Here is a 27,857-nt window from a genome sequence, read left to right on the forward strand (position 1 = left end):
AGCAGGGCCACAGAAGTAATCCACTTGAAGAATGGCAACCAGAAATTATTTAACAGGTAAAGCTGATGCACACACATCCATCAGCATTACAGATTATATATGAAGTGCACTACATCATAACCAACTAATTGCCATGGATACATTCCCACAGTAAGTTCAACCACCCCATCCCCATGTTCTTATCAATCACCAAATCCAAATTTATTTTCTTTGCAGGATGATGGAATAAATCACACTATTTACTTACTCTAGTATGCACTACAAAGCTGGTAACTCTGAAAGAATGTGGGCATTGAGCATGGGATAAAATATGAAGGAAATAATATATAAATAGTTTTTTAATATCTTATGATTGTACTGATGTCTGTAACAACATTTCTTTTATATGTTTTGGTATTTTCACTCTGTTTCTCTTTCTTTTTGGTTTGTTTTCTGAGGTGGATGGTTTCTGTGTAGCTATGGAAGGCTTTTTCTTCTTCTTTTTACAAGACAGGGGATTAGGTCCTCCTTTCTTACGTTTCTTTTTCTGTGGTGCAGATTCGGGTTCATCCAGTTTTCTTTTCTTCAGATCTGACAACACTACTTCATCTTTCTGCCCAATTAGAAACCTGCAAACAGAATACAGAAAATGATAAATAACAGTAAAAACAGATAAATAGATATGTGAAAGTAGACTTTACTGGTGTTGAAATTTCATGAAATTTTGATTAGTGTCACTCTCACCACCGTCTGATGAAGATAATGAGAGTGAAACTCATTAAAACATTTCAGAATTTCAATGCAGCCACTCGGATGAAAGCCCAAGAGATTTCATCAGATAAATAGATCTCTCCATAAAACAATGCAATTCATGAGATGTCACAGACACTCTTTTATTACACGACAATAGCAACCTACCAAAAAATGCCAGACTGCCTCATGCAGCCATAGAAGGCATAAAACAAGGAAGTTTCAATAATTTGTTCCTAATAACTCAAGGGAAGGTATCTAATTGATACTGTTTTTATGCATTTATAGTAAATTAATGTGAGTGTTTTTATTGCATAATAAAACATGGTCATACCAAATGCTGCTTACATTGCAGGGGGAGGGGGTACAATTTGTGTTACAATGAAGAACGTTATTTTCAGTCTCCTTGAACTGACGCCAAAATTGTCAACAAGCATTTTGATTACGTAATTTGAAAAGAAACCAGATGTCTACAACAATTTTGCCTTATTGGGATTTCTTGGAGATAATTAGCTGCTTTGCTGTTCACTCTGTCAGGTGGCTAATATTAATTACAAAAATTGACAGCATTCAGTATTCACCTGTCTCATTTACTTATATGTGACTTGTATTTTTGTGAATCAGCATAGTGTTATTGATTCTCATGTATTCTGAACATTATAAAGTTTCTTTCAAACAATGTTCTACATAGTGAAAACAGGAAGCAGACTATTAATGTATTAATTCACTTCATACAATGCATTACCACTCTAGTATGTATTGCTTCAAAAATATATTTTCATTTTCAGTTCTGCAGCACAAAACAATGGAAAAGAAGTTAAAATCAAAAGATGAAAAATATGATGATGATGTAGTGACAGCTTTGTCTGTAATGAGGAAGAAAAGTTAGGAGCATAATATGTCATCAACAGTAAAGATATTACAGAGCAGTACATCATTTGGACAAGCATGGGGAAGGAAATCAACTGTGGCCTCACTGAAGGAAGCCCACCAAAACACAACTTTGTATAAATGGAGAAGGATTTAAGTTCTACTCTTACCGATTATTAATGCAGCGTGCTGCCTTCATTAGTATTTTACTATTCCTCAGTGCAAATTTATAAAAACAAATGGATGTTATTTTCAGCATTATGAAGGAATAGATTGCCTCTCACCATATATGGAGACAGTGAGTCTCAGATAGGCACAACAAAAAGACTGTTACGCAAATAAGCTTTTGGCCAAAAAGTTCATCAGAAATCAGACAAAACACACACACACACACACACACACACACACACACGTGTGCACGCAAAGCTTTCACTCATTTGACAAACAAGCAACATGAGTGATTAATCAGGCAAAATTATTTTGCTGAGAGCTTTTATATACCACTTGCACTGGTATCTTCGATGTAGTACACATAATATTCAGTTGTGCCCACCTGTCCAGCTGAGTTGTCAGCTTGTCTGATAGTTGCACTGAGAATCTATGTTTGCTCCCCACTACTGCCAATTATTTTTTGCTGGTAAGATGACAAACTTAGGATCCATGTAGCCTCAACAAGACAACTGAAAGGCTGTTCTACGAAGTATAGTCTCCACTTTCATTCATCTCTTTCTGCCTCTACACTTTTGCATGTGTCTTCCACTGTTGAAACTAATGTTACAGGTCCTCATCTGTCATCCCTTTCAACAAGCCTGTTACACCTATGGGCACCAGTAGAAGTTTGCCATTTTTATATAACTCATTATTTAAGTTTGTAAATAATTTAGGACTAAACATTACCACTTCCTGAGTAGTAGAAACATTGAGTAGGTGAAAGACAGAAAGAAAACTTGCTCGTTTTCAGAATAAATCCTTTGTCAAGCTATTGTACAAATACATGCAAGCCCCCCCCCCCCCCCCCCCCCCCACACACACACACACGTGCCCCTACACTGTGCTGGTTGGATGTACAATGCTGTGATAGCATACGGCAGGTGGAATGCGGTGTGGTAGGGGTTGTATAGGGTAGGGTGGGTTGAGGGAGAGAGAGGTGGGATGAAGGAAGTGGGGTTGGGGTGGACAGCCAGCAGCTTCGATGGAGGCAGCACATTTGCTGGCTGGGAATCCAGGAGGGATGGGAGGCAGGTGCACAGGCTAGCAATATGACACACGGGTACTGGAGCCAGTGGGGTGCGGTGCACAATGGAGGTGACATGAATAAGGAAGGGTTGACAGGACAGCGGAAAGGGGCAAACTGTTGGGTGGAGGGTGTGGTAACAGGGTTTCAGTAGTTCAGAAGAGCTGGTGGTGGACAGAAGCATCCAGATAGTCCTGGTTGTAACATTGCCATTGAAATCTAGCATAATGTGCCAGCTGCATGTTGTGCCACTGGGTGCTCAAAGCTGATGGGAGTTATTCTTGTAACATGCCCACTCCCTTAACCATCCCTGGGCATCTGTGTTCACCTTCCACCCAACAACTTTCCTTTCCTTTGCCTGGGTACCCCTTCATCACATGCATAGCCTGTGCACCTGCCACTTGTGCCTTCCACATTCCTAGCCAGCAAACCTGCTGCCTTCCTCCAAACTGCTAGCAACCTACCCCCTCTACCCACCTTACCTGACTCAAAGTCCACTTGCCATACACTACCTTGTCTTTGTGTATCCAGCCAGCACAATGTAACGGTACAAGTTTGCTTGTGTGCTTGCTTGTGTGTGTGTGTGTGTGTGTGTGTGTGTGTGTGTGTGTGTGTGTGTGTGTGTGTGTGTCCTCTAGCCCCAAGAATAAAATTTGTCATGGCACACCCAAATCCATTTTACTTCAAAGGCTTTCTACTCAAAACATAGATTGATTTAACAAGGAAAAGAATAAGCATTTTTCAGTAGTATATGAAAAGTAAACAGTGGACAATCCAAGATGGAATAATGACACTATTATGAAAATGATAGATTGCTACTCTCCATACAGAGGAGATGCTGAGTCACAGATAGGCACAACAAAAATACTGTTACAGTAAGCTTCCGGCTAAAATGTCTTCATCCAAATTAGACAACATACATGCACACACATTCACACAAATGTAGCTCACACACATGGCCACTGTCTCCAATGCCAGACTGCAAGCAGCTGCACATGATGGGACAAGTAATTTGGGTGGTGGTGGTGGTGGTGGTGGTGGTGGTGGTGGTAAGGAGAAGGCTGGGGCAAGAAAGGAGACGGATAGCAGGGTGGAGGTGATTGATGGTATAATGCTGCAAAAATAGACGACACACACACACACACACACACACACACACACACACACACACACACACACACAACTCGAACACACAGGACCACAGTCTCTGGCACTGAAGCCAGACAGTGAGCAACAGCGCACGATGGGAAAGGCAACCAGGTGGGGGTAAGGAGGAGGCTGAGGTGAGGAGGGGGAGGGATAGCAGGGTGAGAATGGGAGATCATGAAGTGTTGCTAGTGGGAGCATGCAAGGACGAGGTGGAGAGGGGGTGGGGCAGCTAGGTGTGGTTGGGAGGTTAGATGGAGAGCAGGGGAGAAAGAGGGTGGGGAGGGAGGCGTGGAATAGGAGAGCAGTAAAAAGACTGTGGCTCCACTGGTGGAATACAGGGCTGTGTAGTGCTGGAATGGGAACAAGGAAGGGGATAGGTGGGCAAAGGACAATGACTAACGAAGGTTGAGGCCAGGTGGGTTACAGGAACATAGGATATATTGCATGGAGAGTTCCCACCCGCGAAATTCAGAAAAGCTGGTGTTGGTAGGAAGGATCCAGATGGCAAAGGCTGTGAAGCAGTCATTAAAATGAAGAATGTTGTGTTGTGCAGCTGCTAAGCAACTGTGTGATCCAGCTACTTCTCGGCCAGAATTTGTCAGTGGCCATTCATGTGAACAGACAGCTTGTTGGTTGTTATGCCCACACGGAATGCAGCACAGTTGTTGAAACAGCTGGTTTCACAGGTAGGTCCACCTGTGATGGGATAGGTGATGCTTGTGAGGGACTGGAGTGGTGCAAGGATTTATGAGACAGGTCTTCCATCTAATTCTGTTACAGGGATGTGAGCCATGAAGCATGAGGTTGGGAGCAATGATTGTGTAGGAATGGATAAGAATATTGTGTAGGTTTGGTGGGCAGTGGAATAACAGTGAGTAGAACATTCCTCATCTCAGGGCACAACATAAGGTAGTTGAAACTTTTGTGGAGACTGTTTCAGTAGCTCCAGTCTTGGGTGGTAATGGGTTACAAGGGCAATGCTCCTCTATGGCTGAAAAGTGAGATCTTGGGAGGTGGTGGGTGACTGGAGAGATAAGGCACAGGATATCTGTTTCTGTACAAGGTTGGGAGGGTAATTACAGTCTGTGAAGATCTCAGTGACACTCTTGGTATATTTTGAGAGGGACTGCTCGTCACTACAGATGTGATGGCCATGGGTGTGTAGGCTATGTGGAAGGACTTCTTGGTATGTAATGGGTGGCAGCTGTCGAAATGGAGGTATTGCTGGTGTTTTGTACCCTTTATGTGGACAGAGGTACTGATGTAGCCATCTTGGAGGTGGAGGTCAACATCAAGGAAGGCGGCTTGTTGGGTTGAGGATGACCAGGTGAAGTGTATGAGAGAGAAGGTGTTGAGGTTATGGAGGAATGTGCATATGGTGTCCTCACCCTCAATCCAGACCAAGAAGGTGTGATCAATGAATCTAAAACAGGTTTGGGATTCTGGGCTGTTAGAAAGGATTCCTATATATGGCCCTTGAATAGGTCGGCACAGGACTGTGCCATGCGGGTGCCCAATGTCATATCCTGAGTTTGTTTGAAGGTGATGTTTTCAACGGAGAAGTAATTGTGGGTGAGGATAAAGTTGGTCATGGTGACCAGAAAGAGCCGGTAGCTCTTTTTATACTATTAATATACTGTTCTGAAAAACTTAATGGCTAGACAGATAAAGTAACATAACATATTAACCACTTAGTGGAAATTAATAACAGTGTGGGAGCATGCTGCTAGAGGTCTCCCAGTTGTGCACTAAAAGCTGCACGTCACATGGTATGAGATCACTGTGACAGTAGCACCAAATGGGGCTGGCTCTGCAACATGAGGAAGTTGAAGGAAAAGAAAAACATAGTGTGCGTCAATTATTGAGCATTTATGGTGCACTTTGATAGTGGGCTTCATTACAACATGGCCCAGAGACAATATTTGGATTACTTCACACGGGAAAGAATTATCGGCAAACTGGAAGACGAACGAAGTGGATGAGTATAGCCCAGGGGTTTGGTACTGCTCACAGCATTGTTTCACATGCAATGCTGTCTGAAGGAGAGGAGGTAACTGTTCTTGGTCAACTACAGTAGCAGATGACTGCTACATTGTGCAACAGGCAAGACAAGACCCACGTCAATCATCAGGTGCAATTGAAAGCACATTTAACATGACTGTAAGACATGCATTCTCACACTCTACAGTGACATAGCGACTGCATGGGGGTGATTGCTTTGCCCGATGACCAGCATGCTGTGTTCCATTAGTACCTGCACATCAACGGCATCATTTGAAACTGTGACAAGAGCATAGGGACTGGACTCGTGAGAAGTGGGGTCATGATGGTTTTGGTGGTCCAGATGTTATGTTGTGGGGAGACATACTGTTGCCTGTGAAAACTGAGCTCCAAGTCTCACCATTCAACATTATTATAACACTGTACTCCTCCCCTATGAGCTTCTCTTCAGGGGTGCATTTGGATGTGACTTCATTTTTACAGATAATAAAAATGTACGAATGTATCAAACAGCGCAAGTGGAGGGACTCTTGGATGAGAGGATATTTGGTGAATGGACTGACCTGTCCATTTTGCCAACTTCAATCTCATCAAGCATGTGTAGGATACATTGGAAAGACTATTGCAGCATGTTCACATGCACCAACAACATGCAGCAGTTGTCAACCACGCTGGTGAAGGAACGGATCACTCTACCCCAAAAACTCCTGACTAAACTTGTGGCCAGCACTGGAGCACATTGCAGAGCATGAATTGCCATCTGTGGCGATCACACACTCCATAGATTCCTTCTTTCTTTTCTATAAAAATGGCAAAATACTTCTATGATTAAGTTGAGCAGGAAGGATAGAAGGATATGCTTGTGGGAATTAAGGATAGATGAGGGGCGGTTTACTACAGCTGTGTTTATTTTATGCTGGGAATTGACACTGGAATCCTTGTGCTACAGTGTGGGAATAGCCTCTTTCTGCAGCTCATTAAGGACTGTACAAGGAAGGAACAGAGAAAAGACTGGGGACTCTATTCGGCAGTATTCACCTCCACCCTGTACACAGAATAGTGATGAAACATCCCTATGCATGGAAACAGTATAATATCTCTTGAACAGCCTAAGAAATAGGCAAACACATTACATAGTGATTACTAATTCCACGCTATTTCCTGTAGCAGCTGATAGTATTAAGTATGCTGTTTAGTATAATCTCAGACAATTATTTCTATAAATACACATGGATTCTGTAATGATTGAAAAACCTGTATTCAAATTCCAATTGGGGGGAGAAAGTGAGCTTCCCCACCAACCCCCTTTCTTTTGCTGATAGCTATGGTTCCATCTCTTCTACAGGCTGAAAATTTATTCCCTTCAGAGCTCTTTTCATTTCAGGAGGCAGATGAGTCACTCAGGTAAAGTCTTGGAATTAGGGAAAGCATTCTCGCACTGAAATGTTTTTGTACAATAACAACTGTTCCAAGAGAAAGGGCACTATGCATTAGCATGATCTCATGACGGAGAATATGAGGTTTTTCAATCCATCAAAAGTGATTTTGATTCAAAATCCCATGTTTCATGACATGTGATGACACTTTGAAGTAAGTTGTGGTCTTTTTTAAAAACATTCCCCATGCCAGATCAAATGCATTATTAGTTATTTCTTGTTGCTGTATGAGGTTTAATATGACTACTTTTTTACAGAATTTTCTGGATTCTCATTGTCTATCAAAATTGTCTCATTTCATTTGAAATCTTACATGTGGGTTTTGTGTACAGTTAAATTCTGGATGTTTTTGTTTCTTCTTGCAGCCACAGGTGTACAACCAAGATATCTGTCATCCTCCACTTCTTCTTAACAATCAGAAAATTGTGGTATTCAAACAACTGCATACATATCAATGGATTACCATTAAACAATTTCATTAATTATGCTGCTACATTATTTTAGAGCTGAAAAAAGTTATAAGGAATCTGAGATTAATGACCTCCTCAAACGTCTGGTTAATCATGGATCTGACATGAATCCACAACAGTGTCCTAAAACAAAGTTCAAGAAAGAACTTATTCAAGACAGAATATGAATTTTAGAGGTATGTGTTTAAGTAGCATTGAGGTAAACTATATTTCAATAGCAACCTCAGCTACCACTCTCCCACCCCATACAAAGCTTTAAGGCTAGGCTGCACACAGCTTCTAGCAGTTCCATGGAGCTAGCCACTAGAACAGTGAAAAATAGCAATAGCTCAAAGTTGAAAGGGAACTGTAAACAAATTAATACTTAATTAAATTGTAATAACTTAAATAATAAAACACTGCACCAGCATGATGTGTTTAGGGACTTGACTCTTGTTATCACACCATGACTCACACCACACTTGATAATGAGAATAAATTCTCAAAACAAGTCTGTAAGTTTGGGTTTGGGTGGGAAGAGGGCAAACAATGAGGTCATCAAGGATGGCGAAGGAAGTCGGCCGTGCCCTTCCAAAGGAACCATCCTGGCATTTGCCTGGAGCGATTTAGGGAAATCACAGAAATATTAAATAAGGATGGCCGGACGTGGGATTGAACTGTCGTCCTCCCAAATGCAAGTCCAGTGTGCCAACCACTGCACCACCTCGCTCGGTCAAAGTCTGTAAGTGAGAGATGATTTGTGTGTGTGTGAATTTCTGCACAATGGAGGAGGACAGTGCCTTAAAACCACAAAAAAATGACTGAAGGGCAAGGAGGCCACAACAACAAACACGCAAACATCACTTAGAATACCAATGTAAATGTTTGCACTTGATAATAAGAATAAATTTTCGGAACATGTCAAGCTATGTATGAAAAAGTAACTGGTGCAGTATTTTATTGTTTAAATCAATGACACAGTTGTGAACTTTCTAAAAACATTGATTATGAGGAACGAAATTAAGAACTACACTGCTTGTTGGCGGCAACCATGATTGTAGTGTGTAGTGGCATATAATTTGGCACATTCAAAGCAATCATTGCATTCTAGAAAGTAATAACTGTTAAGGGCGAAACTGGTTAATGAGTTTCACATTATTTACTTTTTTGATCTGTAAATAGTTTTAACTGGTGGAAGGTTAACTACCTTCTGATGTAAGTACATGGTATCTGGATCAGTGAATGTCTCTCTGTAATCTTCAGTGAAGTCATGTTTTGTTACATCGGAAAAATTTGTTATGAAAATATATTATTACTAGTTTAATGATGCTCACTCACATACCTTGTCTTGGAATTAATTTCTGCAACTTGACTAGATACTTTAGAAGGTTGTTCCAAAGTTGGAGTCTTTTGGTGCAAGTAAATGAGTGGGGTTCCTGGAATTCTTCTAGCTACTTCTTGCAACTCTCTATCCTGTGTAGCTATCATATACCTGAAATGGAACAAAATTATACTTGTGAGCTACATCTACAAAAGTAGTTTTTGGAATGAAATTTGGAAAAATTCTGTTGTTGCAATCCCATTCATATGAGAGCAAGTTGAAAAGTAATGCCTCCGATTTTTTTATTCTGTTCTCAATATCATTTGAGGTATTACATGTCAGGCATATTACTCAGTTAATTTTCCCACTCTCACTGATGCAAGTGCCAACCCTCTGCTGCAAGAGGCCTCCGAATTGTAGCATGTAGCATTGAGATGTGTAACAAAACTATGTCAGTGTGTGAGAAACTGCAATCTGTAATTAATTTCATAACCATAGAAAACATTTGTCCACACAAGGAGCACTCTTTCCTTCGGCATACAATGCCAGACCACACATGAGCACTGCAACATCTGAAAAGACCTACACCTAGGGTTCACCGTCATCGATCACTGTCCATACAGTCCTGACTTTGCCCCATCCAATTTTCATCTGTTTCTATAACTTAAAGAACATCTTTACAACTTCACTTTGATAACAATGAAGCAGTGCAAGCAGAGGTGAGTCTGTGGCTATGTCAACAAAGAAAACATTCTACAGTGATGGTATCAACAAACTGGTTTCATGTTGGGAGAAATGTGTTCATCACCAGGGTGACTCTGTTGAGAAATAAATGTGTAGACACGAAGAATAAAGATGAAGCATTTTAATAAAGTTCATTTAATTTAAATAGCTTTAAGAGTTTTCCCATAAAAAATTTGAGGCATTAATTTTCATCATGCCCTCGTAGTACATGAGAGATACAAAAATAAGACAAAATCAAATTTTTTTGTAACTGTGTGATGAAAACAATTTGACATCTCCTTCCACCTTGATGGTAAGAATATGATGAAACAAATATATTGTCTGAAAAATTCTTAGCTCACAGGAATTAGACACAAATAGTAGGAATTAAGAGGGATCTCACAATGTGAAAACTGTATCTAATGAATGGAAATGTGGAAAGGAATCTGGCGATATTGTTGTCACATATATTCTGCTCTAGTTGTGTCAAGTGTGAGACTATGCTGTAGATAGTTTTCATTGACTTAAATTTAACAGTGGCTACATCAAATTTTTTATCTTTGAATAAAAAGTGAATTTAATTAAAATGAATGTCTAGCACAAAATTCTTTACAAGAATGTTGTGAAGCGGAAAACAAGCTTTTGGGAAATCCTGGAAAAATGTGGCACTCTAAAGAAATGTGCTAATAGGACAAGAAACTGTTGAACCAGGATTGCCGACCATCACATCCACTCCTAGTACTGTTGAGTCTTCCAAGAAAACATCTTAAGAGCACGTATTTTATCACTAAGTACTACCCTGGTCTTGAATGTATTAATCAGCAACTTCAACAGGGCTATGACTTCTAAAATCATGCCCTGAAACTGAAATGAGATCCATTTTGTCTGATATTCTGACCACCCCACTTATAATAGCTTTTTGTCGGCCCCCCCATCCCCCTCCCAAATCTCTGCAGTATCCTGGTCAACCTTCATGGCACCCATTTCCCTGTCCTATGACTCCTATTCTTGTGACTGTCCCCACTATAAGATTTGTCTAATCCACCATCCTACCATCATCACCTACACCAGCTCTGTGACTGACACTATCAATGGGAGAGCCAGCTTTGAAATGAAATGCTATGTACCAGCTGTTATGTAAAGAATATTTGGCCTTCTACATTGGCATGACTACCACAAAGTTATCAGCTACGATGAATGGGCATAGATAGTTGGGTGCATACTGGCAACACACAATATCATGTTGCAGAGCACATTCTACACAATGGCAATCATGACTTTGGTACCTGCTTCATCACATGTGCCAACTGCATTGTCCCTACTGATAGCATTCCCTCAAACTCTGCAGGTGGGAACACATGTTACAACATGTGTTTTGTTCTTACCATCCGCCTGACCTAAATTTACATTAATTTCTGTGGGTTCAGCTTTTCTTTTCTGTAACTATTCCTGTTCTTCACTCCCACTTCTTTTTCTATATCTTTTTTATTTTCTGACCTGTCAACTCCCCCTCCCCCCCCTCCTCTCCAACTGTATACCATGTACAATAAACTAAACTTTTCACCCTTATTGGCTCTTTCACGTGGTTTTTTCAGTGATATCTTGTTGCTTACTTCTCAATCTTCCATCTTTAAGTTCTCAAGTTTTCAGATCTCATCCAATGCAGCCACTAACAAGCAGTATTTCTTTCTTATCCCATGCAGTAAGTCTCCCCTGACACTGGGGTCTGGGCAAATCAAATTTTCCATAACTCTTCGCATTTCATTAAATCTCATCAGTCATTTTCCTTCATCCCTCTTCCTTTCCCTTCAACCCCTCACTGGCTCTGAAGGCTTGAGCATTTCCTGATACTTCATGTGTTTTCTCCTGCTGCCACTGGTTACTAGACTTTTTATCTATGCATATTATATTTTGAAACAATGAATATTTTTGTTGATAAATTCCGGGATTTGGTGTGATGGATGAAGTAGTTTTTTTCACTGGGGGGACTGCAGTGGCGTGGGTGTCGGGAAAATGGATCAGGCTCATCAGTGGTTATGTAGGATTTGCAGCAGAGATAGGAAGATAGTGGAACAGGAGGGGAAAATTGCTGCCCTTCAGGGTGAGCTAGATCAGGCTAGGGAAGATCTGGACAGGTTAAGGAGGGAGAAGGGCAAAGAGAGGTGGGAAGTGGCAACAGGTAGCAGAAGGAACAGGCCTAGAACTAAGCCTGACAGTTTTGTGGTGAATGTCAAAAATAAGTTTGACCTGTTGCTTCAGTTAGAAACTGATGAGCCTCAAGCAGAGGTAGGTGTAGACAGGACACAACAAACTTTCAATAGGAAATTGAAAAAGAATGTAGGAAAGCCATTGAAAAGGAAGAAAGTTTTGTTGTTAGGCAGTTCTCATGCCAGAGGTGTAGGCCAACTTCTGCAGGAGGAATTAGGACCAGAATACCAGGTCACAAATTTTTTCAAACCAAGTGCTAGTCTAGATCAGGTGACAGAGGATTTAGGTTCACTCTGTAAAGGATTTACCAGGGAAGACACCATGGTTATTGTGGGAGGGCCAGGGAACAGCATCGACAGAGATCCTGAGTACAGTATAGAGTGTGACCTGGTAAAGATTGCGTCGGCATCAAGACACACCAATGTTGAGTTTGTATCTGTCCTGAGATGCCATGACCGGCCTCATTTGAACTCTTCTGTTGGGAGAGTTAATTTGGAGTTGGAACGGCTACTTGGGTCGGGTGCGGGGACTCATATTGGTGTGGTTCCTGTTGATTCTCTCAGTAGGTGGGACTATACCAGGCACGGCCTACATCTCAACAGGAAAGGGAAGGGGAAACTGGCTGGGGTAATAGCAGGAAATTTAAGGGGGGGAGGCACTGCCATGAATGGTAAAATACCAGTGGTTACAGGTGTTGGAGCAGCACCTTTTTTAGGATAGGTAAGACAGAAAGATGTCAAGTTCTACGAGAGGTCAGAATTGAAACAAATCTTCAGTTTAGGAAAGAAATTAAACAGCACAATTCTAGCACATTGGATCACCAATCACAGCTGTCAATTATAAATTTTCACCAATCACCAGAAATTTTATCTCCACCAAGTTGTATCTCAGTCCTAGGTAATTGTATTGATGAATTAAAGTCACCCAACCCAGTTGACATAATCTGCCTCTCTGAACACCATGTGACCACTGGTATAGCAACTAGGCCTAAGCACAATGAGAAACTCAGACAGGAGAGTACTGCAAATGTTAGAATAAGGAAAGGTTCTCATAAAAGTATAATTAAAAATAATGTAAGTATATTTCATCAAAATATTGGGAGTTTAAAGAATAAAATAGATGAGCTTCTGGTTTGTTTAGAAGATTTAGAAGTTCAGGATGAAATAGATATACTATGCCTGTCTGAGCATCACATTGTTACTGATATGGATAAGGTAAATGTAAGTGGATATAAGCTCTCTGCACATGTAATGAGAGAAAATATGGAGAAAGAAGGAGTTGCCATATATGTCAAAAGTTATCATTGTGCAAAAAGTATAGAAACAAAAAAGTTTTGTGTAGAGAAACATATAGAAGCATGTGCCTGTGAGCTTAAATTAAATAAAGGCACATTTATAATTGTAACTGTATATAGGTCCCCATCAGGAAATTTTCATCTATTTCTGAAAAATTTGGACTCCTTGTTGTGCTATCTGTCAGACAGGGGGAAGCAAATTATTATTTGTGGGGACTTCAATGTAGATTCTCTGAAAGAGGGTAATAGGAAAAATGACCTTGAAGTATTACTCGGTTCTTTCAATTTGACACCCATTATTGATTTTCCTACTCGGGTGGTAAAGGATAGCAGCTCACTGATAGATAACTTCTTTATAGACCAAGATAAGTTTAACCAGATAAATGCTCAGCCTGTTGAGAATGGTCTTTCTGATCATGGTGCACAGCTAGTTACAATATATGACATAGCTCCATTCAGCAATACTAAACAGTCCTCCAAAGTAGTACGTTCAGTCAACGATTTAACAATTGCAAATTTCAGGGAAAGCCTACAGCAGTTAGACTGGGATGAGGTGTACCGTGAACCTGATGCCAATTTAAAATATAATTTATTTCATGACATTTTTGTAAATGCATTTGAAAACTGTTTCCCCAAGAAAATAGTTAAATATACTCGTAAGAAACCTTGTAACAAACCATGGCTTACTAAGGGTATAAAAATATCTTGTAACCGGAAAAGGGAAATGTATCTGACAGCAAGAAAGAGTAGTGACCCAGAAACTATCAAACATTATAAAAACTACTGTGTTATATTAAGAAAAGTTATTAAAAAATCCAGAAGTATGTGTATCATGTCTGAAATCAGCAACTCTGATAATAAAATTAAAACAATTTGGAATATTATTAAAAGAGAAACAGGTCAACCAAGAGCACAGGAAGACAGTATTACCATCAAATTGAATGAAAACTTTACGAACAAAAAGTCAGAAGTTGAAAATATTTTTAATAATCATTTTCTAAATGTTGTGGATATAGTAGGATCCAGGTGTTCATTAGAAGATGCTAGGCTGTTAATGGAAGAGGCCATACCTATCCAATTTGATACAATTGAAATCTCACCCACTTCTCCCTCTGAAATTAGGAAAATAATAAACTTGCTTAAAAGCAAAAACTCACATGGAATTGACGGCATTTCCAGCAAAATACTAAAAGCTTGTTCTCAACAGATAAGTAAGATTCTCAGCCACCTGTGTAATACCTCTCTGGAACAGGGCATTTTCCCTGATAGACTGAAATATGGTATTGTTATACCTTTGCATATAAAGGGGGGATAGATCTGATGTCAACAATTACCGCCCAATCTCCCTTCTAACAGCTTTATCCAAAATTTTTGAGAAAGTAATGTATTCAAGAGTAGCTTCACATATCTGTAACAATGAAGTACTAACAAAATGTCAGTTTGGTTTCCAGAAAGGTTTTTCAACAGAAAATGCCATATATGCTTTCACCAATCAAATTTTGAATGATCTGAATAACCGAACACCACCCATTGGGATTTTTTGTGATCTCTCAAAGGCTTTTGATTGTGTAAATCATGAAATTCTGCTAGACAAGCTCAAGTAATGTGGCATGAGTGGGACAGTGCACAAATGGTTTAATTCGTACCTAACTGGAAGAGTGCAGAAAGTTGAAATAAGTAGTTCTCATAATATGCAAAGATCAGCACATTCCTCAAACTGGGGAAGTATCAAGAATGGGGTTCCACAAGGGTCAGTCTTGGGTCCTTTGTTGTTCTTAATATATATTAATGACTTCCCATTCTATATTCATGAAGAGGCAAAGTTAGTTCTCTTTGCTGATGATACAAGTATAGTAATCACAACTGACAAACAAGACTTAACTGATGAAATTGTCAATACTGTCTTTCAGAAAATTACTAAGTGGTTCCTTGTAAACGGACTCTCACTGAATTTTGATAAGACACAGTACATACAGTTCCCTACAGTGAATGGTATGACGCCATTAATAAATATAGACCTTAATCAGAAGCATGTAGCTAAGGTAGAATATTCCAAATTTTTAGGTGTGTCCACTGATGAGAGATTAAATTGGAAGAAACACATTGATGATCTGCTGAAATGTTTGAGTTCAGCTACTTATGCAACAAGGGTCATTGCAAATTTTGGTGATAAACATCTTAGTAAATTAGCTTACTACACCTATTTTCACTCGTTGCTTTCATATGGCATCATATTTTGGGGTAATTCATCACTGAGGAATAAAGTATTTATTGCACAAAAGCGTGTAATCAGAATAATAGCTGGAGTCCACCCAAGATCATCCTGCAGACATTTATTTAAGGATCTAGGGATATTCACAGTAGCTTCTCAGTATATATACTCTCTTATGAAATTTGTTATTAACAACCAAACCCAATTCAAAAGTAATAGCAGTGTGCATAACTACAATACTAGGAGAAAGGATGATCTTCACTATTCAAGATTAAATCTAACTTTGGCACAGAAAGGGGTGAATTATACTGGCACTAAAGTCTTTGGTCACTTACCAAATAGTATCAAAAGTCTGACAGATAACCAACAAGTATTTAAGAAGAAATTAAAAGAATTTCTGAATGACAACTCCTTCTACACCATAGAGGAATTTTTAGATATAAATTAAAAAAAATAAAAATAAATTAAAAAAATAAAAAAAACCACAAAAATGAAAAAGTTGTTATATTAACTTAAGTATGTTGTTAAATTAACTTAATTATGTCATGTATTGGAAAATTTGACTCGTTCCACATCATTACGAAATATCGTATTCATGATCCATGGAACTAGTATTAATCTAATCTAATCTAATACTCCATAATTTTCATTTAAGAGTTCTGGCACTTCTATAGTTAACAAAGGTGACAGACAGAAGCAATCAGATACAATACTGTACACCCATAAGTCTTCCTTTCACTAAGCTCAATTCATTTCCTGAACTGCTAGTACTCTCCTCTGAACTGATGTAATACTCTGTAGCAATAAATATTATGCCTTTGTTGACATCCAGTCTATTTTTCTTATATAATTTCTAGAACTGGGAATGTTCTGCTACTTATATGCAGTCATCTGGATTTCTGCTCTCAATACTATGTGGGAACTGTTACTGCCATGACCTGAGACTAAACTTATGATTTACCCTGCATGACCAGGCAGCTGACAAAATATTAAATTTACATTTTTTCCATCTGGTATTCAATTATGTGTCCCTGTATGGGTTGCTCCTTAGATCAGAGGATGGCAAGGACATACCATCTCCAATAGGTCAATGACCAGCACAGCCAAGAGCTGTTTGGATGAACACTTGCTTTAGTGCTGCAATTTTCTCTCCTACCTTAAAACATATTTTTTTTTCTGTAACTCAACATCTTTATAGCCTGCCTCTTACACACAGCTGTCAAGTTGCATATTTTGTATGCTCACATGAATTTTCCAGTTTACAATATGAAAGCTATATTCTTATAGTTATGCTGAGTATCAGACAGCTTGATCTGTAAAATTAGCAAATTTTGTGTGCTTTTGTTTTGATTATACAGGGTGTTTCAAAAATGACCGGTATATTTGAAACGGCAATAAAAACTAAACGAGCAGTGGTAGACATACACCGTTTGTTGCAATATGCTTGGGACAACAGTACATTTTCAGGCGGACAAACTTTCGAAATTACAGTAGTTACAATTTTCAACAACAGATGGTGCTGCGAGTGATGTGAAAGATATAGAAGACAATGCAGTCTGTGGGTGCGCCATTCTGTATGTCGTCTTTCTGCTGTAAGCGTGTGCTGTTCACAACGTGCAAGTGTGCTGTAGACAACATGGTTTATTCCTTAGAACAGAGGATTTTTCTGGTGTTGGAATTCCACCGCCTAGAACACAGTGTTGTTGCAACAAGACGAAGTTTTCAACGGAGGTTTAATGTAACCAAAGGACCGAAAAGCGATACAATAAAGGATCTGTTTGAAAAATTTCAACGGACTGGTAACTTGACGGATGAACGTGCTGGAAAGGTAGGGCGACTGCGTACGGCAACCACAGAGGGCAACGCGCAGCTAGTGCAGCAGGTGATCCAACAGCGGCCTCGGGTTTCCGTTCGCCGTGTTGCAGCTGCGGTCCAAATGACGCCAACGTCCACGTATCGTCTCATGCGCCAGAGTTTACACCTCTATCCATACAAAATTCAAATGCGGCAACCCCTCAGCGCCGCTACCATTGCTGCACAAGAGACATTCGCTAACGATATAGTGCACAGGATTGATGACGGCGATATGCATGTGGGCAGCATTTGGTTTACTGACGAAGCTTATTTTTACCTGGACGGCTTCGTCAATAAACAGAACTGGCGCATATGGGGAACCGAAAAGCCCCATGTTGCAGTCCCATCGTCCCTGCATCCTCAAAAAGTACTGGTCTGGGCCGCCATTTCTTCCAAAGGAATCATTGGCCCATTTTTCAGATCCGAAATGATTACTGCATCACGCTATCTGGACATTCTTCGTGAATTTGTGGCGGTACAAACTGCCTTAGACGACACTGCGAACACCTCGTGGTTTATGCAAGATGGTGCCCAGCCACATCGCACGGCCGACGTCTTTAATTTCCTGAATGAATATTTCGATGATCGTGTGATTGCTTTGGGCTATCTGAAACATACAGGAGGCGGCGTGGATTGGCCTCCCTATTCGCCAGACATGAACCCCTGTGACTTCTTTCTGTGGGGACACTTGAAAGACCAGGTGTACCGCCAGAATCCAGAAACAATTGAACAGCTGAAGCAGTACATCTCATCTGCATGTGAAGCCATTCCGCCAGACACGTTGTCAAAGGTTTCGGGTAATTTCATTCAGAGACTACGCCATATTATTGCTACGCATGGTGGATATGTGGAAAATATCGGACTATAGAGTTTCCCAGACCGCATCGCCATCTGTTGTTGAAAATTGTAACTACTGTAATTTCGAAAGTTTGTCTGCCTGAAAATCTACTGTTGTCCCAAGCATATTGCAACAAACGGTGTATTTCTATCGCTGCTCGTTTAGTTTTTATTGCCGTTTCAAATATACTGGTCATTTTTGAAACACCCTGTAGCTGGTATTTGAAGTTACAATTTATTGTTGTATCACAAAATGATTGCTGACCTCATCATACATAAATATGTAAACAGGAAATAAAAACAAACTTTAAGGCACATATCTAGAAGTAAACACAAAAATAACTGGAAAGCATGAGAAACTGGAAATTTGTTTTATGATCCCAATGACAGATGAACAAATGAGGAAACGCTGATTTTCATAAAAATCAGTGTAAAATTAATATTTGTCAACTGTGTGGTCATGCAGGGTAAGATTATAAATTCAGTCTCAGATAGTGGCAGTGATGGTTACCATTTAGTGCTGAGAGCACAAATCCAGATGAAACTGTGTATAAGTAGCAGAACTTATAAATTACTGTTTGATGGAAAGATCCTTTCAGAGTGCAGAAGAAACCACATTATGCATGTTTTCAAGTACAGGCTCAGTCTCACGTCCCGATACTTGCATGGCAAATATGCTGGGGCAAAAGATCTTTTTTTTTTAGAATATCTGGTTCATAAAAACTAGAGTAGATCAATCGTAGAATTTCTCACAATTGCCTTCCACCAAACTATGCAAAGCATTTGAACCATGACATTTTGCTGTATCCATTAACTCAGAAGCATTCATCTTGTTGACGATCGATCTACTCTAGGTTTCATGAACCAGGTATCCTCAAAAACAGATGTTTTGCCCCAGCATATATACCATGCAACTATCAGGAGCTGTGAATGTGAATGTACAGGGTGTTTCAAAACTATGTAGCATTTATTAGAGTCGACTTACAATTGTAAATAATACATCAAATGAAAGAGCAACTCAAACAGTTTCTGTTACAAGTGTTCAGTGTGAGCACCACTCATCACACAGTACACATTGAGCCTACAGGCGAGTTCTTCCCAAACCTTGATCAGTGTGTCTATAGTAATTGTTGTACCAACTGCTTCAATATTGTTTCTTAAGTCGAGTAGGTCAGCTGGTAGTGGAGGTACATACACATGATCATTTGTAAACCCCCAAAGGTAAAATTGCATGGCATCAGATCAGATGAACATGGAGGCCATTCAAAACCAGCTCTGTCATCTGGTCCCCCGCATACAAGCCAGTGGTTAGTTAGTTACGTTGTTTCATTGATCAATCTCACGATAATAGTTATGGTGTAGAATGTGTCAAGTGCATAAGATTTTTTTTTTTAAAGCTTAAGATTCTTATTACCTACCCCATTCCCTTACATCCTTTTCAAGAATTCATCTACAGTGTAGAAGGAGATGTCACGGAGATATAATTTCAATTTATTTTTAAAACTATTACTGCAATCTGTCAGACATTTTATTTCATCTAGTAATTTATCAAAAAGTTTTACAGCGGCATATTTTACCCCTTTCTGCACCAAAGCTAGGTTAAGTAGAGGATAATTTAAGTATTTCTTTCTTCAGGTATTATAATCATGAATGTCACTATTGTTTTTAAACTGGTCCATGTTATTGAGAACAAATTTCATTACTGATTAAATGTACTGTGAGGCTGTTGTAAGAATTCCTAACCTTTTAAACAGATGCCTACAAGATGGGCAACTATGAGCCCCACACATTATTCCAACCACTTTCTTTTGAGCAATGAATATGTTTTGCCAAAGTGTTGAGTTATCCCAAAATATTATTCCGTATGACATCAGCCCCCCTGTGAACCATGGACCTTGCTGTTGGTGGGAAGACTTGCATGCCTCAGCGATACAGATGGCTGTACCGTAGGTGCAACCACAACGGAGGGGTATCTGTTGAGAGGCCAGACAAACGTTTGGTTCCTGAAGAGAGGCAGCAGCCTTTTCAGTAGCTACAGGGGCAACAGTCTGGATGATTGACTGATCTGGCCTTGCAACACTAACCAAAATGGTCTTGCTGTGCTGGTACTGCGAACAGCTGAAAGCAAGGGGAAGCTACAGCCATAATTTTTCTCGAGGGCATGCAGCTTTACTGTATGGTTAAATGATGATGACATCCTCTTGGGTAAAATATTCCGGAGGTAAAATAATCCCCCATTTAGATCTCCGGGTGGGGACTACTCAGGAGGACGTCGTTATCAGGAGAAAGAAAACTGGCGTTCTACGGATCGGAGCGTGGAATGTCAGATCCCTTAATCGGGCAGGAAGGTTAGAAAATTTAAAAAGGGAAATGGATAGGTTGAAGTTAGATATAGTGGGAATTAGTGAAGTTCGGTGGCAGGAGGAACAAGACTTTTGGTCAGGTGAATACAGGGTTATAAATACAAAATCAAATAGGGGTAATGCAGGAGTAGGTTTAATAATGAATAAAAAAATAGCAGTGTGGGTAAGCTACTAAAAACAACATAGTGAACGCATTATTGTGGCCAAGATAGACACGAAGCCCATGCCTACTACAGAAGTACAAGTTTATATGCCAACTAGCTCTGCAGATGATGAAATTGATGAAATGTATGATGAGATAAAAGAAATTATTCAGGTAGTGAAGGGAGACGAAAATTTAATAGTCATGGGTGACTGGAATTCAAGAGTAGGAAAAGGGAGAGAAGGAAACATTGTAGTGAATATGGATTGGGGGTGAGAAATGAAAGAAGAAGCCGTCTGGTAGAATTTTGCACAGAGCATAACTTAATCATAGCTAACACTTGGTTCAAGAATCATAAAAGAAACATGGAAGAATCCTGGAGATACTAGAAGGTATCAGATAGATTATATAATGCTAAGACAGAGATTTAGGAACCAGGTTATAATTGTAAGACATTTCCAGGGGCAGATGTAGACTCTGACCACAATCTATTGGTTATGTACTGTAGATTAAAACTCAAGAAACTGCAAAAAGGTGGGAATTTAAGGAGATCGTACCTGGACAAATTGACTAAACCAGAGGTTGTACAGAGTTTCAGGAGAGCATAAGGGAACAATTGACAGGAATGGGGGAAAGAAATACAGTAGAAGAAGAATGGGTAGCTCTGAGGGATAAAGTAGTGAAGGCAACAGAGGATCATGTAGGTAAAAGACGAGGGCTAGTAGAAATCCTTGGGTAACAGAAGAAATATTTAATTGATGAAAGGACAAAGTATAAAAACGCAATAAATGAAGCAGGCAAAGAGGAATACAAACGTCTCAAAAATGAGATCGACAGGAAGTGCAAAATGGCTAAGCAGGGAAGGCTACAGTACAAATGTAAGGATGTAGAGGCTTATCTCACTAGGGGTAAGATAGATAATGCCTACAGGAAAATTAAAGATACCTTTGGAGAAAAGGGAGGCACTTGTATGAATATCAAGAGCTCAGGTAGAAACCCAGTTCTAAGCAAAGAAGGGAAAGCAGAAAGGTGGAAGGAGTATATAGAGGGTCTACACAAGGGTTATGTGCTTGAGGACAATATTATGGAAATGGAAGAGGAAGTAGATGAAGATGAAATGGGAGATACAATACTGCGTGAAGGGCTGGACAGAGCACTGAAAGACCTGAGTCGAAACAAGGCCTCCGGAGTAGACAACATTCCAGTAGAACTACTGACGGCCTTGGGAGAGCCAGTCCTGACAAAACTCTACCATCTGGTGAGCAAGATGTATGATACAAACGAAATACCCTCAGACTTCAAGAAGAATATAATAATTCCAATCCCAAAGAAAGCAGGTGTTGACAAATGTGAAAATTACTGAACTATCAGTTTAATAAGTCACAGCTGCAAAATACTAACACCAATTCTTTACAGACGAATGGAAAAACTGGTCGAAGCCGACCTTGGGGAAGATCAGTTTGGATTCCGTAGAAATGTTGGAACATGTGAGGCAATACTGGCCCTACGACTTATCTTAGAAAATAGATTAAGGAAAGGAAAACCTACGTTACTAGCATTTGTAGACTTAGAGAAAGCTTTTGACAATGTTGACTGGAATACTCTCTTTCAAATTCTAAAGGTGGCAGGGGTAAAATACAGGGAGCGAAAGGCAATTTACAATTTGTACAGAAACAAGATGGCAGTTATAAGAGTCAAGAGGCACAAAAGGGAAGCAGTGGTTGGAAAGGAAGTGAGACACGGTTGTAGCCTCTCCCTGATGTTATTCAATCTGTATATTGAGCAAGCAGTAAAGGAAACAAAAGAAAAATTCCGAGTAGGTATTAAAATCCATGGAGAAGAAATAAAAATTTTGAGGTTAGCTGATGACATTTTAGTTCTGTCAGAGAAAGGACTTGGAAGAGCAGTTGAACAGAATGGACAGTGTCTTGAAGGAGGATATAAGATGAACATCAACGAAAGCAAAATGAGGATAATGGAATGTAGTCGAATTAAGTCGGGTGATGCTGAGGGAATTAGACTAGGAAATGAGACACTTAAAGTTGTAAAGGAGTTTCGCTATTTGGGGAGCAAAATAACTGATGATGGTCGAAGTAGAGAGGATATAAAATGTAGACTGGCAATGGCAAGGAAAGCGTTTCTGAAGCAGAGAAATTTGTTAACACCGAGTATTGATTTAAGTGTCAGGAAGTCGTTTCTGAAAGTATTTGTATGGAGTGTAGCCATGTATGGAAGTGAAACACGGATGATAAATAGTTTGGACAAGAAGAGAATAGCAGCTTTCGAAATGTGGTGTTACAGAAGAATGCTGAAGATTACATGGGTAGATCACATAACTAATGAGGAGGTATTGAATAGAATTGGGGAGAAGAGCAGTTTGTGGCATAACTTGACAAGAAAAAGGGACCAGTTGGTAGGAGATGTTCTGAGGTGTCAAGAGATCACAAATTTAGTATTGGAGGGCAGTGTGGAGGGTAAAAATCATAGAGGGAGACCAAGAGATGAATACACTAACAGATTTAGAAGGATGTAGGTTGCAGTAAGTACTGGGAGATGAAGAAGCTTGCACAGGATTGTACAGCTTGGAGAGCTGCATCAAACCAGTCTCAGGACTGAAGACCACAACAACAACATCATGACATCAGACAGTGAAAGTATGCAAAGTATGTTAGCTTGCTAATTTCAATATTTTCAAAATTAGCAATTATTCTGATTGCAAAAGATGCTGAAACCAGTCGCTTTAGAAGATCCAAAATATGAATTTCCCAATTAAGATTCTCATCTATGTGTACACCCAAAAACTTAGTATGCTCTCCCTGGCTACTGACTTCTGTTCATGTGTTATATTTATTGAAGGAACTGTACTTCTTGCAGTAGAAATTTGGATGTACTGCATTTTTTCATAGTTCAGAGCAAGCCCATTCACAGAAAACCAATCGATAACTTTTCCAAAGACATTATTCATATCTTTTCTATTGGAGTTTATTGTACTGGATTAATAATGATGCATATACCATCAGCAGTGTCAGTTAAGCTTCTTGTTTCAGATAAGAAGGGCGGTCATTCACATATATCAAGAACAGAAGGGGACCCTTGATTGAACCCTATGGAACACCTAATGTAATTTCACTTCAGTTAGATGAAGTGGGAAACTTCCTTAAATCACTTAAACCATATAAAGAAACTTTTTTCTTCCTGTTCTATAGATGACTTAAACCACTCATATGCTTAGATTAGATTAGACTAGTTTTTTGTTCCATAGATCTGTGTTGAGGAGATCCTTGTGGATGTGGAACATGTCAATTTTTTATTTTTATTTTTTTCTTATTTTTTATTTTTTTAAAGCTGAAAGAACAATACTAATAGTATGAATATATACAATACATCATTTGTTTCTATTAAAAAATTCGTCAATGGAGTAGAAGGAGTTGGCCACTAGTAAGTCTTTCAGGCTCCTTTTTAACTGATCTTTATTTGTAACTAAATTTTTTATGTTTGCTGGCAAATTATTGAAGATGAGTGTTCCTGAGTAGTGGACCCCTTTTTGAACTAAAGTAAGTGCTTTTAAGTCCTTGTGCAGATCATTTTTGTTCCTGGTATTGTATGTATGAACTGAGCTGTTTGTTGGAAAAAGAGATATATTATTTATGACAAATTTCATTAAGGAGTAAACACACTGAGAGGCAGTAGTTAGTATACCCAGTTCTTTGAAGAGGTTTCTACAGGACGTCCGTGAATTTACTACACAAATAATACTTATTACACGCTTTTGGACTCTGAAAACTTTCGTTTCACTTGAAGAGTTACCCCAAAATATTATACCATATGACATTATGGAATGAAAGTAGGCAAAGTATGCAAGCTTTTTCATTTTTATGTCGCCTATGTCTGCGAACACTCGAATTGCAAATACAGATTTGTTAAGGTGTTTCTGCAGTTCTGTGGTGTGCTCCTCTCAACTGAATTTATTATTAAGTTGTAATCCCAGGAATTTAAGACTGTCAACCTCTTCTATCTGCTCTTCTTCATACTTTATGCATATGCTGGGTGGAAACCTCTTACAGGTTCTGAATTGCATATAGTGAGTCTTTTCGAAGTTTAATGTCAGTGAGTTGGCTTTAAACCGTTTATTAATATCCATGAAAATATCATTAGCAGATCTTTCTAGAACTACACTTGACACACTATTTATTCCAATAATTGTGTCATCTGCAAACAAAATGAACTCTGCTTCTGGCAGTGTAACTGATGAGAGATCATTAAGTACACAAGAAAAAGTAATGGCCCTAAGATGGATCCTTGTGGGACACCACATGTAATTTCTTCCCATTCTGATGATGACTTAATTCACTAGTCCCTTGCACTGACACCCTTCATTTTCTGTTAGCGAGGTATGACTTGAACCATTTTGCAGCACTGCCCGTGACACCATAGATTTCTAATTTATTTAAAAGGATGTTATGGTTCACACAATCGAATGCCTTTGACAAATCACAGAAAATACCTGCTGCTTGTAACTTGTTATTTAATGAATTACGTATTTCACTGTACATGTAAATAGCCTTCTCGATATCAGAACCCTTCAGAAATCCAAATTGTGTTCTTGATAATATGTTATTTGTGGTCAGATGGTTGAGAAGCTGCCTGTACATTACTTTTTCTAAAATTTCTGAGAATGCTGGAAAAAGTGAAATCGGTCTGTAGTTTGATGGTATCTCTTTATCCCCTTTCTTGAATGTAGGCTTAACATCTGCATGTTTTAGCCAGTCAGGAAACATCCCAGTTATAATTGACTGGTTACACAAGTAACTTAGAATTGTACTAAACTCACAAGAACATGCCTTAATTAACTTTGTTGATATTTCATCGTAACCACTAGAATACTTTGTTTTTAAAGATTTTATTATGGAAGTTATTTCTTTGGGTGAAGTGAGTGACATATTCATGTACCTGAAGCTATTTGTAAAGGCTAGTTTCAGATATTCAAGGGCATTATTTACTGATCCTGACAGTCCCATTCTATCAGTAACGGATATAAAGTACTTGTTAAATAGATTTGCCACACTGTGCCCACTGGTTACTAATGTGTCATCTACCCTTAGTGCTATTTGCTCCTGTGCCTTTCTGGTTCTACCAGTCTCCTCTTTCACTATATCCCATATTGTTTTTATTTTGTTCCCTGACATTGCTATCTTCTTCTCGTAGTGTATTTGTTTAGATGTCTGAAATACTTTTTTTTAATATTTTACAATATTCCTTGTATTTAGCTAAATCATCAGCATTGGAGCTATTCTTGGTCGACAGATACATTTTCCTTTTTGTCTAACAGGAAATCTTTATTCCTTGTGTAATCCATGGTTTTATTATAGACTTCTGTTTAATTTGAGTTACTTTTAGAGGAAAACAGTTTTCGAACATGGTACTGACATTGCTCATGAATGTGTTATATTTTTCATTCATGTCAATAGCATTATAAACATCTTTCCAGTTCATATCTTTGAGCAGTTTTCTAAAACACTCAATTGCTGTTCCATTTATACCATAGAATTGTAATTTTTGTAACATAATGTCGTGGTTCACACAATCAAATGCTTTGGATAAGTCACAGAAAATTTCTATTGGTGACATTTTACTATTTAAAGACTCTACTATGTTGGCAGTGAAACTGTATATTGCTGTCTCGGTGGAACAGCATTTTTGAAATCCAGATTGTGATTTACTAAACATCCCATTACTGTTGAGATGACTATCACTCTTGAGTACATTACTTTCTTGACGATTTTTGAAAATGCTATAAACTAGGATACTGGCCGGTAATTATTGACATCTGTGGCAACCCCTTTTTTGTAGGGAGGCTTGACAATGGCATATTTTAACCTGTCTGGGAAAATACAACATCATTTAACCTACTGTGTACCAAGTTATTCTAGTGCGGTGACACACCATCTTGCTAACAAATAAAGATATGTGGCTCCCAGAAGAGCACATTATGCGAGTACACATTTCCACTTAGATGAAGTGTTAATTCATCACTGAAGATGACATGATCCAGAAAATCTTCACCGTCACGCAGTAACATTTCATTTGCAAAGTTGGCATGTATCGACACCACATGTGCCTTCTGGTGAATGGTGCTGATATTGAGCATACCCTGTATATTTGGAGATGTGCATAATGTGGATTCTTCTGCACTCTGAAAGGGCCTTTCCATCAAACAGTAATTTATAAGCAAACAAAATCTGACAGCACAACCGATGAACACAATGCCATAATTGTATAAGAATGATTGAACAATAACATGTAGTGAGCAAAACAAGAAAATTATAGTGATTCTCACGGCTTTCATTATCTAGTAGAAAAGTGTAAATTTAGATACAATAAAAATAAATAATTACAAGCACCAAATTTTATATGCTGTGAAAATGTTTTAAGTCTATCTCTTTTAACTTCAGAATTTTCAAATTATATCTAATGAAAACCATACAGAGCTACATAACAATAATAAACGCAACCTCTTAGGATGTTTAATTTAAGCCTCCATTTATACAATTGAAAATCATAATTTAATTTTTTTGTTACCTTGATGGATTTGTGTCTCCCAACATTGATGCCAGGCATGCTGCTCCAGACACAGCTTTAGTCTGATGAGTACATTTATGAACTGGGAATTGCTTTACAATTATCATCGCACCATATAGATTTGGCCCTGAAAAGAAAGTTTGCTTAATTTAATGCACTTCGTATTGATGAAAACACTGAGGAATGTCTGCTGTGGTTACTAATGTTATACAGCAGACTTTTTCAGAAAATGACACTGAGCATAATGGCAACCAAATCTTTGGATAAGAATTTTTAAAAGTGGGAGCTGGACATATTAATTAATTAATTTAATGCCTCATTGCTCAAAAGAAATAACCTAGAGCATATTGTAGAAAGTGTTGAAGAGTTGGTAAAACACAAAGATTGCTGCAGGGTCTTTAAGGTTGGCAAAAGAATAAAAATCAGAATGTAAAGTTATCTGGAAGTGTGATATGT

The 27,857-nt window shown here is 38.9% G+C and overlaps 1 protein-coding gene across 1 annotated transcript in view; it reads right to left on the bottom strand.

Moving 5' to 3' along the window:
* Positions 1 to 320: 320 nt before the first annotated feature.
* The window catches only part of LOC126161815 (rRNA-processing protein UTP23 homolog), a 50,768-nt gene continuing 23,231 nt past the window's right edge, over positions 321 to 27,857 (bottom strand). Inside the window, exons 3-5 of the mRNA XM_049917916.1 lie at positions 27,402 to 27,528; positions 9,211 to 9,360; positions 321 to 608 (exon numbers count right to left, since the gene is read on the bottom strand). Coding sequence (XP_049773873.1) covers positions 347 to 608; positions 9,211 to 9,360; positions 27,402 to 27,528 — 539 coding nt within the window. The 3' untranslated portion in view covers positions 321 to 346. The remainder of the gene's footprint in view (positions 609 to 9,210; positions 9,361 to 27,401; positions 27,529 to 27,857) is intronic.

The sequence above is a fragment of the Schistocerca cancellata genome, chromosome 2, assembly GCF_023864275.1.
Source record: "Schistocerca cancellata isolate TAMUIC-IGC-003103 chromosome 2, iqSchCanc2.1, whole genome shotgun sequence".
Taxonomy (NCBI): Eukaryota; Metazoa; Arthropoda; class Insecta; order Orthoptera; family Acrididae; genus Schistocerca; species Schistocerca cancellata.